The sequence below is a fragment of the Phyllostomus hastatus genome, unplaced genomic scaffold (genome assembly GCF_019186645.2).
Source record: "Phyllostomus hastatus isolate PE091 unplaced genomic scaffold, TTU_PhHast_1.1 phas_contig_210, whole genome shotgun sequence".
Taxonomy (NCBI): Eukaryota; Metazoa; Chordata; class Mammalia; order Chiroptera; family Phyllostomidae; genus Phyllostomus; species Phyllostomus hastatus.
This window is the reverse complement of record NW_025333737.1, coordinates 14,144,393-14,157,018: the sequence shown is the minus strand read 5'-3', so window position 1 is coordinate 14,157,018 and position 12,626 is coordinate 14,144,393. Positions and strand designations below refer to the sequence as shown.

General features: G+C 43.6%; 1 protein-coding gene and 2 non-coding genes across 8 annotated transcripts in view; 2 read left to right on the top strand and 1 right to left on the bottom strand.

Annotated features, from left to right (window-relative positions):
* Positions 1 to 2,945: 2,945 nt before the first annotated feature.
* Positions 2,946 to 3,015, top strand: LOC123817782. Its single transcript, XR_006785497.1, has one exon. It is a non-coding gene; the product is annotated as a small nucleolar RNA SNORD104 (small nucleolar RNA).
* A 178-nt stretch (positions 3,016 to 3,193) lies between these two features.
* LOC123817806 lies at positions 3,194 to 3,326 on the top strand. The gene has a single exon (XR_006785519.1). It is a non-coding gene; the product is annotated as a small nucleolar RNA SNORA76 (small nucleolar RNA).
* An 846-nt stretch (positions 3,327 to 4,172) lies between these two features.
* TEX2 (testis expressed 2) overlaps positions 4,173 to 12,626 on the bottom strand; it is a 94,785-nt gene continuing 86,331 nt past the window's right edge. For 5 of the 6 annotated variants that reach the window (XM_045836056.1, XM_045836057.1, XM_045836060.1 and 2 more), the window contains 4 exons: positions 12,267 to 12,392; positions 10,626 to 10,835; positions 7,806 to 7,926; positions 4,173 to 5,739 (listed from right to left, as the gene is read on the bottom strand). In XM_045836056.1, the coding sequence (XP_045692012.1) occupies positions 5,617 to 5,739; positions 7,806 to 7,926; positions 10,626 to 10,835; positions 12,267 to 12,392 (580 nt within the window). In that variant the 3' untranslated portion in view covers positions 4,173 to 5,616. The remainder of the gene's footprint in view (positions 5,740 to 7,805; positions 7,927 to 10,625; positions 10,836 to 12,266; positions 12,393 to 12,626) is intronic. The other variant, XM_045836061.1, reaches the window with a different exon arrangement.

Genomic DNA, 12,626 nt, shown 5'->3' with positions numbered 1-12,626 from the left:
TATACAGTACATTATATTTCTACAAAGCTCAAAATCAAGCAAAACTAAGTAATATACAAATATATGAAGAAAAACTAAAAAGAAGAGCAAAACAAGATAAACTCAAAATTCAGGATAGCGGTTTTCTCTGAGTGAAAGAGAATCAGGAATAAGAAGTTGGCGTCAAAGTTACTGATGATAACTGTTGTTTTTCTTACACTAAGTGGTAAGTATATCAATATTCAGTTAATTATCTCCAAACCATACATATACTTTACATGTATTCTTGTATGCAGAGATAATTCATAATAAAATTTTTAAATAAAATTTTAAAAGGCAAATATTATCACATTGGGCTAAACACTATAATCCAACCACATGCCTAATGCAAAGGACATATGAGCCAAAATAACATAGAAAGGTTAAAAACAGAGGGGTGGGCAAAGTTATTATCAGAAAAACACTGGTCAAAAAAAAGACATGAGTAGCAATGCTAATCTAATGTAAGATGAATTAGAACTCAAAGGCAAAATCCATAATAGCTTAGTGTGTGATTTTACACATAAATATATGTAATCCACAATGGAAATATTACCAGCCACAAACCATAATGGGATAAACAGCATAGCCTCAAAATACACAAAGCAAGTAACAAAAATAATCAAGGAAAATGACTGAAGCATAATTTCATGTTAATTTTTTAAAAGATTTTATTTATTTATTTTTAGAGAGGGAAGGGAGGGAGAAAGAGAGAGAGAGAGAAACATCAATGTTTGGTTGCTGGGGGTCGTGGCCTGCAACCCAGGCATGTGCCCTGACTGGGAATCGAACCTGCGATACTTTGGTTCGCAGCCCATGCTCAATCCACTGAGCTATGCCAGCCAGGGCTCATGTTAATTTTTTATTTTTAAATTTTACAGTGAAGTTAAACCTTTTGGGTGAACAGTTCTAAGAGTTTAGACAAAAGTCCTGTAACCGCCACCACAGTCAAGATACAGGACAATTCTATCACCCTCCACAGTGCCTTCATGCCTTCTTTCTGTGGTCAGATAACCCCACACCCACAATTCTGGGAACTCTTTGATCTGTTCTCCATCCTTGCAGATTTGTCTTTTCTAGAATGTCATGTAAATGGAACCACCTTTGGAGTCTGGGTCCTTTCACTCAGCGCACCTTCGAGATTCCTGAGTGTTGCATGTATCAGGAGCTCATTCCATTTTATTGCTGAGCAGCATTCAGTTGTATGGATGCTCTACGGCTGCTTACCATGCTTACCATTCAGCCAGTAAAGGGCTTTTGGGTTGTCCCAGTTTGGGGGAGAATTCCGAATAATGTTATAAACATTTGTGGACAGGATTTGGGGGGAACATAAATTTTCATTTCTCTTGGGTAAAAACCTAGGGATAGTTAAGTCATATGTATGGTAAGTGTATGTTTATATGATACTTTCTCTGATTTCCTTCCCAAAATGGCTGTACTATTTTGTGTTCCCAAATAGTAATGCAGCAAAGTTCTTTGCTTAGCACCCTTACCATCATCTGGTATTTGAAGCACAATCTTAATACATCACCAGCAGTCAATGACAGTGCACACAATCACAGCGGAGTATAAAAATACAGAGATATGGACAATACAATTACAACACAGCTAAGTTGGAGTTAATAATAAATATTTCATGTCCATATTTGCACGATAGTGAAAACATTTTCACTTCAAGAATTTGGGGAAATAAAAAAACAGGCCACAAAAAACTTTAATATGTTTCTCAATGTAGAAACTGTACCACAATGTAATAAATGCTGAAATTAATAAGAAAAGTTTAAACAGCAATAAAAATAATCAGAGAAATTACACAACACCTGCCAAAATAATTATTACTTTGAATTAAAAAGGAATATAAGAGCCCCCATTCAACTACAAACTTATAGGTTGAAATATTTTCATTACAAAAAAGAAAAATTCCTGATCATGAGCAAAAAGGAAAAAAATTCCCAAGGAAAACATATGACGGAAATGAAGATAACCAGAAATCGTGACCGTTCACTGTTCCTTTTCCCTGTAAATCAAACTGTTAGAGGACAGGGTCATATTCCCATTATCTGCTGGTGAACAGGGCTGGCTCACGGTGTGAGCTCAGTACTGAGAACCACTTTTAGCCTTCCCTAAGTTCAGCCTTCTCTCCTTTGGGCTTCCACAGTAGGCTGCTATTTAAGCCTGTATTAAAGTATTGCAATCACACTGTCCTTTAAAAATAAATATTTAAAAATAAATATTTGTTTAGCACTCAGAACGTGCCAGGAGATTGACATTACTTCATTTAATCATTACAAATTATTTTGGATATTCTTTTTCAGAAACTGAGGCTCAGAAAGGTTAGGTGATCAAGATCATAGAGCGAATTCATCACACGGTCAGGATTTGGTTGTACACAGTTCTACTGTCACACACAAGCTCTTTCTACCGGAAGAGGTAACTCTGAATTCAGGGGCAAGGTTAGTTTGTCACTTTTGTATCCTCAGCTCCTAGCCTAGTTCCCGGCACAGAATATCTCAAACAAATTAGGCATTACTTGCGTTCTGTTGTTTCTAAAGTTTTCTCTTGTGGATGGTAGAGAGGAGATGCGCTAAATTACAAACCGGCGATCGAAATGTGGAAAGTAATCCGGAAGAATTAGGACATTCGCTGACTCAGTCTTTCCACGCCTCCCATCTCCATGGCTGGCTTGCAACCCTTCTATATTCTGGAGGACTCAGGGAGCATGGCCAATCATTAAGCCATCTTCTAGGCTCGTGGCCGGAAATTTGACTTGCTATTCGTTAATCATGGCAAAGGCCCGCCCAGCCCGTTCCTTTAAGTACAAGTCGTGGGCTCCTCTCTTCCTTTTTTGCGGCTATGAAGCTGGGGAGGTGAGGTACCTTAAGTCGTGGGTTGTGGTCAGTCGGCCCCTGGTGGGTGGCGGGTGGCCGGCGGTGATGACGTTTATATCAAAGCACGTGTTAGACTGCTGATAAGGGTGATGCGAACTGGAGTCTGAGCCTGGCCGCCGTGGTGGCGAGAAGGGGACGTACCAGCACGGGGGCACGTCCGCTTATCCGCTGCTTTTGTTCTTGCAGATCCCAGCCGGCCGAGCACAACGGATCTCATCCTCCCAGCCTTAACACTCCCAATAAAATGGTTTGACCCCAGCGCTGGTGTCGGTTTTTCTTAGGGTGACGCGCTGCCTTTGAGCCCCCGCTGCGCCTGCGCGTGGTGCCGGGGGTCAGGCTGCAGCGCCAGAGCAGAAGCTTGCGCATAACTGGGGCCGACTGCTCTCCAGCTGACGGCCTTTTTAACCGCGAGCTACATGACGGCACAGCAATGCTGGGGGCGGGTTTTCCGGGGGTTGTAATGACCCAGTCTTTAAAGCTAAGGTTGAAATGCTGTAAGGGAGAGGTCGGGGATCCTGTAGGCTCTGCTACCTACGAGTGCCTGCCCTGTAAGCCTTGGCTCTGGTCCTTGCTTGATCAGTGATAGGGGCAACTTCAGTTAACCGTGGAATGGATGGCGGTAAAGGAGAGAGGGGACCGTGGCCTTAAGCACGTAAAGGGCGTGGTTGTGTATGTGAGAGGAACTTAATCTGGCCAAGGTGTAGCTTGGGCCTTTTTCAAAAACTACCAGTTGGGGCCAACTGCTTATTTGGGTACTGTGTCAAGTGTGGGGCTAAAGTATTAGGCAAATACATGTGTTCCATTTTACACCAGGGTAGCTGTGGAGGTTAGAGCTGATGCATTACTGGGCACAATATAGCACCTAAAAAAATTGCACAATTCCTCCTTCGCAGTCCACATTCTAGGTGACGAACAATCTCTCACCTGGACTTAGATTTAATGTGCATCACTTCAGAGCACAAGGAAGCACAGAAGCCACGTAAACTGCTTTGGCAACTGGAAGGGGGGGGCGGGCAAGGAACAAAACCCCCGGGGCAATACAGTCCAGGATTGCCCCCCTCAGAATACTTGTGGACTGAGAATAGTGTCCAGCTCATGTCAGGTGTGATGAGGGGATAACCTGAGATCCTTGAGAGTGCTGGCCCAGTGATCACCCAGAAAAGAGATGCTGCTATTGGCAGCTCAGGGCCCACATGCTGTGTACCCACTGTTTATTCTGTTCCTATCTAAACAGAACTCAGCAGAAATAACTTAGATGCTTTTAGCTAGTATTTGACATGAGATATTTATTTTGTGAAACAATGCAAGCGATTGTAAATCCCCACATACTAAATTAAGTGCAACAGGGTACAGTCGTGTAATCTCTACACAGTAGTGCATCTAGTCCTTCGCCTTTAGTTATTGCACAGAAATCATAAAGACCAGTGAACGAGACATGCGGACCGACTGGCAAACTGGCTCACACAATGAGAAATTAGAACAGCACACCGACTGGAATGGTCAAATTTAAGTCAAATGGTTTAATGGTGCAATTAAAGTCATCAAATAAGGGTTCGATTTTTTCCAATATATTAATTTAAAGTCACGTTCAGGCAAGGTGCTGTTTTAAAAAAACCACTATTAGCTTAGTACACATGTAAATATCAAAAGTTACCCAAGGTAATTTTGATGTTGAATGCAGCTTTAAACAAATTTTAAATGTACTTCTCAAAGCAAATTATACAATGAGGCAGGGCCTCCACACTTGTAAACGAGACATTCTGACACAAATGCACAAATTAAAGTTGGCAACATTGAAGAAATGTCATTAACTTTGAGATATGTAGTGTTTGATGTTGAGCAAACTTGGTCTTGACTCACAATCAGAGGTGTTCTGTTTGGGCCATCAGAAAGCATCCCGAACTAATCAGATGAAGAGAGCCTTTAGATGACCTGTGTGAAGTTTCCTGGAACACTAAAAGAAGGTGATCTGGTCATGTGGTGTTTGACATTTTCACATATGCTCATTTCAGGAAACCATTTGGGATTAGAACCAGGTGATTGTACCTCATTGGTAAAAGGCTTGGGATGGTTTGAGCTCATGGCTTCGCCTAATGTTCACAGAAATCTCACTGTCCCCACCGCAGCTGATAGTGTGTTAGTGTATGTTCTATGGCTACTTGCTTCCGAAATGCACAATTTAATACGAAGAAAAGTTGCTATGCATACCTCATTATCACCAATGAAACTGTCCACAACATTTCATCCCCACCCTCCACGTGTTATCACACTGACATTCAGAATGTGGAGGGCTGCACCATGTACAGACTAGGAGTGAGAAAATGTTCCGTTTGTGCTCTGGCTGCCTGAGGAAAAGCTTTGGAGTTGAGGCAAGGGGAAGGAAGCCTTCCAGTTGCAGCTTTGCTCTTAATGTGCTCTTTCGCTGCCACAAAAACTGGTAGACTTAAAAAAACCATGGTGTGAGTCACGTAACCTCTGGATCCACCTCGATGTTTCTTCCAATCTCCTTTGAGTCAAAGCTTTGCTGTAGGCAAGCCAGACACCAGTCGCTGGACACATGGAATGACACCTCACAGTGGAATGGGCACTGGCAGGCAGAGAGCAGAAGCTGTGGCACGAGGAAAGGCCTGTGCTACAGCACAGATGGCAGCCAAGAACCCCACACCTGGAGCTAGATCTCATAATACTGGCGACATCAGATCTTCACCCATCACAGCTGATCAGCAGCCTCCGTAAGTGGGTCTTTCAGGAGGCAGGAAGAGGAGCGAGGGTCCATGGCCGAGTGCATTATAGGAATATAGACATCATCCATGTTTGGCATAACAAAAACTTTCTGTAGGGAGAAAGAACAGCCATGTGGGAAAACACTTTGCTTTTTCAGGCTGCCACCCTCCCTACAATGATAATTTAGGCTTTAGGCAAATTTTTAAAATATAGGTGAAACAACATCCTACCTATGCCAAGTTAATTATTTTACCATATTTAGAAAGAGTTGAGCAATCAATCACATCAGTGTGTGAACACAAGAACCCCCAAAAATCAGACCTAAAGGCAAAAACAACCTTTCATTTCAAATGCATATAATAAAAGTATCCAGCCCTGGCTGGTAGCTCAGTGGATTGAACTTGGGCTGTGAACCAAAGAGTCGCCGGTTCAATTCCCAGTCAGGACATATGCCTGGGTTGCAGACCAGGTCCCCAGTGGGGGCCATGTGAGAGGCAACCACACGTTGATGTTTCTCTCCCTCTCTTTCCCTCTCTCTAAATAAATAAATTAAAAAAAAAAAAAAAACAGAAAGGAAGCCCCAATGGGAACAAAGAGGAAGGAGCATTTCCTTTCTTAAAAATCCATAAATTGACAATGAACTCAATGTTATTGTAAGAGAACTGGCTTAAGCTGCTCATAACATGTCTAAATTACTATTTCCAAAAGCCATAGTCCACGGGATCTATCCATTTAAATCTAGCAACAAATTACATTTTCTTTTAAACCAGAACCAGACCAAAAACCCCTACTATAGTGAATACCCAAAGGATAATCAGCAATGGATAGTAAGGTGCTTTGCCTGTTTATAAACTAGTTTTATGTCAGTGAGTTTTGCTAATGCATTCGACCTTCAGGCATGCTCTCTTCCAAAAGTGTAAATGAAACCGAAACCAGGGGCTATGGGAGGATACAGCGGTTCTCCTTCAACTTCCCAGTTTGCCTCAGAAATACCAGGCACCGACCTGCCCCCTTGTCCTTTTACTCCGTGTACCTTGACTCCCATAGAAGAGATGACCCGACCCACCGAAATGCCTAATGTAGAATCTAGGGAGATAAGAAAAAGGTTTTTGTTTTGTTTTGTTTTAAGATTTTATTTTTAGACAGGGGAAGGGAGGGAGAAAGAGGGAGAAAAACACCAAGTGTGGTTGCCTCTCATGCTCCCCCTGCTGGGGAACTGGCCTGCAACCCAGGCAGGTGTCCTGACTAGGAATCAAACCAGTGACCCTTTGGTTGGCAGGCTGGCACTCAAGCCACTGAGCCACACCAGTCAGGGCAAGAAAAGTTTTTTTAAATGGGGGGGCAGGGGGGCGGTGAGGAAGAAGCACTTTTCTGTTTGGTGATATAAAGCTGTCCTGAAATTGGTTTTCAGTTATATTTACAGCTTTAAAATAAAAACAGTTTTAAAGGCAGTAACTCAAAACATACCACTGCAAAAACATATGAGTCTTCTTCTAAAGGTGAAATTCAGTATAAAGTAAATAAACTGCTAATCCATAAAACCTTGAAATACAAATGTGCCTCAAATAATCTGATTAAATTTGATTAAAAAAGAATAGCTCATCCCAGGGCTTGGCTACACTGCTATTAACCTGTGGTGGCTAAATGCAGAAGACAGACTTGGAGAATGAGCTCTGGCTTAGTAAACTAAGCCAAGATGCCCTCCAAGTCTGCCCTAGATCCACAGGGCAGGGACAGGCCCGGTGCATATTTAGGTTCCCAGGGCTGGGGACAGCTATACGCAGAAGGGTTTCCATGGGAACTGAACAAGCGGAGCAAGATGGGTATCACCTAGGGCAGGAGCAACTTCGCTGACCACTTGGTCGGCGCTACTAGCTAGCCACCTCCAGGGCCCACAGAGTCAGAGGGCTCACCCTTGACCAAGCATACTGGTGCAAGACAGTCATTTTGCTCCTTGACCCCTCCTTTTGGGTTCCTTTTTGAAGACTACTAAACAGGGCGCTGTAGATGAATTTTTGGAACCGTACCTGAAATTTTAGACCTGTCTGATCATATGTGTACTTTCCTAGGATGAGGGTCCTCAGAGGAGGACCCTGATACACAGGAAGCAGAGCCCCTGTTCTCGACCTGGAGCTTTCAGCCTCACTGTGAAACACTAGATGACTGCGGCTTTACCTGAAACTCCTGCTCCAGTTTCTTCTCTATCCAGTCTGTCACATGAACTAAAGTCACCTCTCTCTCTCCAAGTTTTGGCCGAGCTTTCAGCTCTACATATGGTGGTTTCCGGAAACCATACCTTTAAAAAAGAGAGAAGACAAGGAATAACCACAAAAGAGAGGAAGCAGTTAAATACTTACAACAAACATTCCTCATTTACACATGCCTTTATCACCACTTAAATGTTCCTATTCTGATAATTGCCTCTAAAAATAACGCAGCACACAAGAATGAACCATGAACTCCGTGTGTCCCTGGGTGGTGTGGAGCACTGTGATGGTCTGAGAACGGTTCTCACAAACCAGGAAAGCCAGGAAGCCCCAAAGGAAAAGTCAGTGACCTGGGCTTTGTTTTCCTAAAATGGCAACAACCTTTTTGGTTTCTATTTTTATAAAAGTGGTATATACAAGATCTATCCAGAAGGTATCCAGCCATTTAATACGAAAAATAGAGACATTTATTGAAGAAGCTACAAGAAACACTGTACATAGGACAATGGCACCTCGGGCCCCTTCAAAGTAGGCACCATGGGACCTTACACAGTTCTCCCAATCGCCATTAGCTGCCCCATCATATTTTCCTGAATCTCACTGAGGGTCTGAAATCTCTTCCCTTTCAAAAGTGATTTTAGTTTTGGGAAAAGCCAGGAGTCACAGGGTGCCAAATCTGGGCTGTAGGGGGGCTGAGTCACCTGGGTGATTTGATGTTTTGAAAAGACTCTGTACCAGACATGATGCATAAGCCAGGGCATTGTCATGACGAAGCTGCCAATCACCAGTTGCCCATAGCTGCAGACTTCTGAATCATCCAAATAGTTTGAGGAGGAATGTCTAAGCTTAATGCAAAATTTGATGCAGATTCATTGCTCTACTCAGTCATTTTGAATGTGACAGCACGGTACACATGCTCACTCAACAGCATCTACCGCCCCCACTGACTAGTACAGTGAAGTCGCCATTGTTCACGTGTATTCCAGTCCACTCTCTTTGGTGGTCTGGTTGCATCGATGTCGTGCAAACCATTCTCCTTAACAATGGTTGGACACTTTCTGGACAGATCTTGTATATGTTACAATTCCCAAGATATACAAGTGTATAAAGCAGAAAATGAAAGACAGTGCCTCTCTCTGAATCTCACTCCCAAGATGAAACCACTGAGAGAGAAGTGGTCAGTTTCCCCTACACTATGTAATAGGCACAGGTAAACAGAGAACATTCTACAACCTGCTTTTTCACTCCACACTCCACACCATGCCCACTGTGGCTTCTCGATGGAGCAATCAGAACTGTTGGTGAAGTATCCAGACGAGACTGTGTGCTATCAAACTATCTAAAACTTTCCATCTGTCATGGACCAATATTTAAAAAAATACAATAAAGACGTCCAATTGCTACAAACATTTATTAACACCCTCAATATCTACACTTCTCTCTGTGGATCATTAAAAAATGGTTCAGCATTTGGGCGTGCACTGGGCGGCACTATCCTCAAGGCCTTCAACTGTACCTCCCACTCAGCAGTAGCGTTTGTAACTGATACAGCTTAGAGGGGAAAGAAATGTTATCAACTCATAGTATTTAAAAACATTTTAAATTAGATTTGAAAGGCTGTACAGAAAGGTGTTACCGAGTTATTTTATTTATGCTATTACAATCAACCCAGTTTTTCCCCTTTTGTTCTCTCTACCCAACCCCTCCCCCCACTCTCGCAGGTAATCCCCATACCACTGTCAGTGTCCACTGGTTAACTGGTTATTTTTGGCTGATAAGATTACAGGCTTTTTCCCCCCATAAGTAATAATGAAATATTACTTAAAAAAATCTAAAATGGTATTTTAAGGTTTTGACAGGAAAACACCGATAACATCACCAAATAATTAGTGAACTCGAAAATCCTCTTTGAATCATTGCTATAGTCCGTTCTGAACACTGAGGCTGTGTACTGCTAGCAGGCTGGTTTCACTCTGCAACAGAACAGAGCTATCTTTTTCATACGAGTGCAATTTACGCAGTCCTGTATATACTTATGCACATACTATAGGACCTGCCACGTCCACTTAAAATTGAAATTCAGATAGTGACTTTCTTCTGCTGGACCCATGAGCAATTTATTTCAGTGATTCTCGATCCTGACCAGTACCCCAGCCCCCAAATCCTGGCCACTGGGCAGGCACATCTTTATCTTTAACAAGTCCTGGTGTAACTGTGGTATGCGGGTGGGCTGAGAACCACAAGTTCATTCAGTCACAACTCCTGGTACAGACCTCTTGCTACAGTTACCAAGTGCGCATGCTCCTACCTCCCGAACACTGAGGCCCGACCTGGGGAAGTCTTCCCTAACCGCCCAGCACTCTGCTGAACGTGTGATCCCTGTCTGGAAAGGGGGGACAACAACGGCTGCTATCTCTGCAGGATGCTGTGAGGACAGACCAGGCCAGGCAGACAATAAGAGCTCTACAAATGGCAGGTGTTCTTACTGGCAAGGGTAGGCTCCAGAGAGGAAGATCAAGAATAGAAACAGCTCATCCCACCAATGTCACCTATTGACCCTAACTCTTCCTAACATGTGAAGATAAATATTTAAATGTGAATCAACCATTTACAGAAGAAAGTAGAATCGGATATACAACGAACATTAAGGTTCCCTGAAAAGTGTCTGAAAGTGCTTTTGCCTAGGGGAAGGTACTTTCCATAAGGTCAAGGGTAATAAACAGGCTGGGAACTGTATGGTCACGCAACAAGGGAAATCAGAGCTGTCCCCAAGGGCCCCTCTCCGTACCATATTCGGTCAGTTGGGGGCGGTGGAATGTTGACCGCCAAGGTTCCTCTGCATTCTTGTACTTCTACAGTTAGCAGCAGGGGCGTGTTGGAGACTTCTTCGATCTTCTTTTTGATGAACTCTGTCTCCGTTGCTTTTTGGAAATATTTTGACTTGGTGATTTTATCAACAAACCTCATAATCTTACTTGTTCGATGACCTCCAACATACCTGTAAATGAGGGACACGAGTGGGTGTTAATATAAACGTGCTCCTTCACAAATGAACACTTTGTGGCTCTTCATTCACCTTGATTTAGACCAGTTTTGCAGCCGCAGCACCACTGACGTTTGAACCAGGCAATTCTCTGCCATGGGGACTGCCTTGCGCGTTGTGAGATGTGTAGCAGCATCCCTGGTCATTGGCACATTCCCCCCAGTCACAACAATAACAAATGTCGTCAGACATTGCTACATGTCCCCTGGGAGTGCAAAATAACCCCCAGCTGAAAACTACTACTTTAGACAAACTGTAACATCACGCAGAGCTGAGCCGTGACCATGGAGTGTCAAAGATCTCCCAGGGCAAACAGAGAAGGCATCTCATGTTTACAACACTCAAGAACTGAATATAAATCCAGTTCTTGCCCTCCAGGGGAACCCTCACCATTTCTACATGGCACCAAGACACCACACTGCATCAACAGGGACACAAAACAGTATTTTACTGATCGCACTCTAGGTGGCGTCATACCGACTTTGAATGGCAACTACTTTTTGAAGGGCTTAGGAACTTCTCAAGGAAAATGGTACATCAAGCTAACATGCTAGCAGGCCAAGAAAAAAGCTTTAGTATTGGGTAATATCTACCACAAGCCTGCCCTAAGAAGAGAGGATATTTGCTTTTTAAAATCCTCCTCAGCTCTAAGTGCCAGGAATGGTATGTATATGTGTGCAGGGAAAAGCAACCATCCCTAAGAAGGTCAAGTGGGCAGATTTTAATAATGCACACAAACTCTAGAACCAACTCTTCAACTGTCAGGATTCTCTTTTCATCTTCTGTAGGATTTCAAAAGTGATTAGACTGATATTTTCTTACATATGCTTCTGGCTTCTTTATAATCTTTAAATAAAAGATCTGCAGAGAGAGACTGTTTAAGCACTCTGATCATTCCACAGTCCAAGTAACAGGCAAAGAGAGCCCCAGAAATGAAGTGCATGATCAAAAAAGATCAGCTAAGTAATCCACGGTTTCAAAATTCACTAAAGAAATCGCCTGCATGTCTGAGCTTTGTTAAGAACTAGCAGCTTAACAGAATCATGACCCAACTGAAGAGGGGTAATGCTCTCCACTGAACACCAGGGGGCGGTGTTGTATTAATTTGTGCTCATTGTGATGAGCACGCCATTTAAATCTACTATTTACTCTGAGGGCTCAAGAAAGCCATTTTGGGTGGGACCCCCCTCTTTAGCAAGGAAAACTATATGGGTCTTTTTGCTTCAGGGTCTGGAATTTAGATAAACCACTAACTTTGGGTTACTAATGCAAGAACCACTCACTCAGTGTGAAGGAGGAAGGAAGATCACAGGAAGGAGGGAAAATAGCTCACTCCCAACTTGTTGCCCCAACTGCTGGAGGCCCCCGGAAGCTAGAACCACTCACCCTTCAGCCCCTGGAAGAAGCGGTTTGTCTCCTGTGCTGGGCTCTGGTGCATCGTCTTCCTCGGAGGAGCCAGCACTGGAAGACTCCTCATCGCTGTCGGCCAGACAGTACGCCCTGGGCCTGCAACTGAATGGGGCAGAGTCACCACCACAGCCTACCCCTCATCACCCAGGCTCCACCTCAAAAGAGAACACGGACGCTCCGCCGCCACCACCGCCTCCACCACCACACAAGTCATCATTCTCCCAACCCACCCTCAAAAGAGCAGGCCCAATCCAAGAGTCCTCAGATTGGACTGGTTACCCGGGAGACCCTTCAGTGCCAAGTCCCCTGGGAAAACACGGATGACTTGGGTCTGAA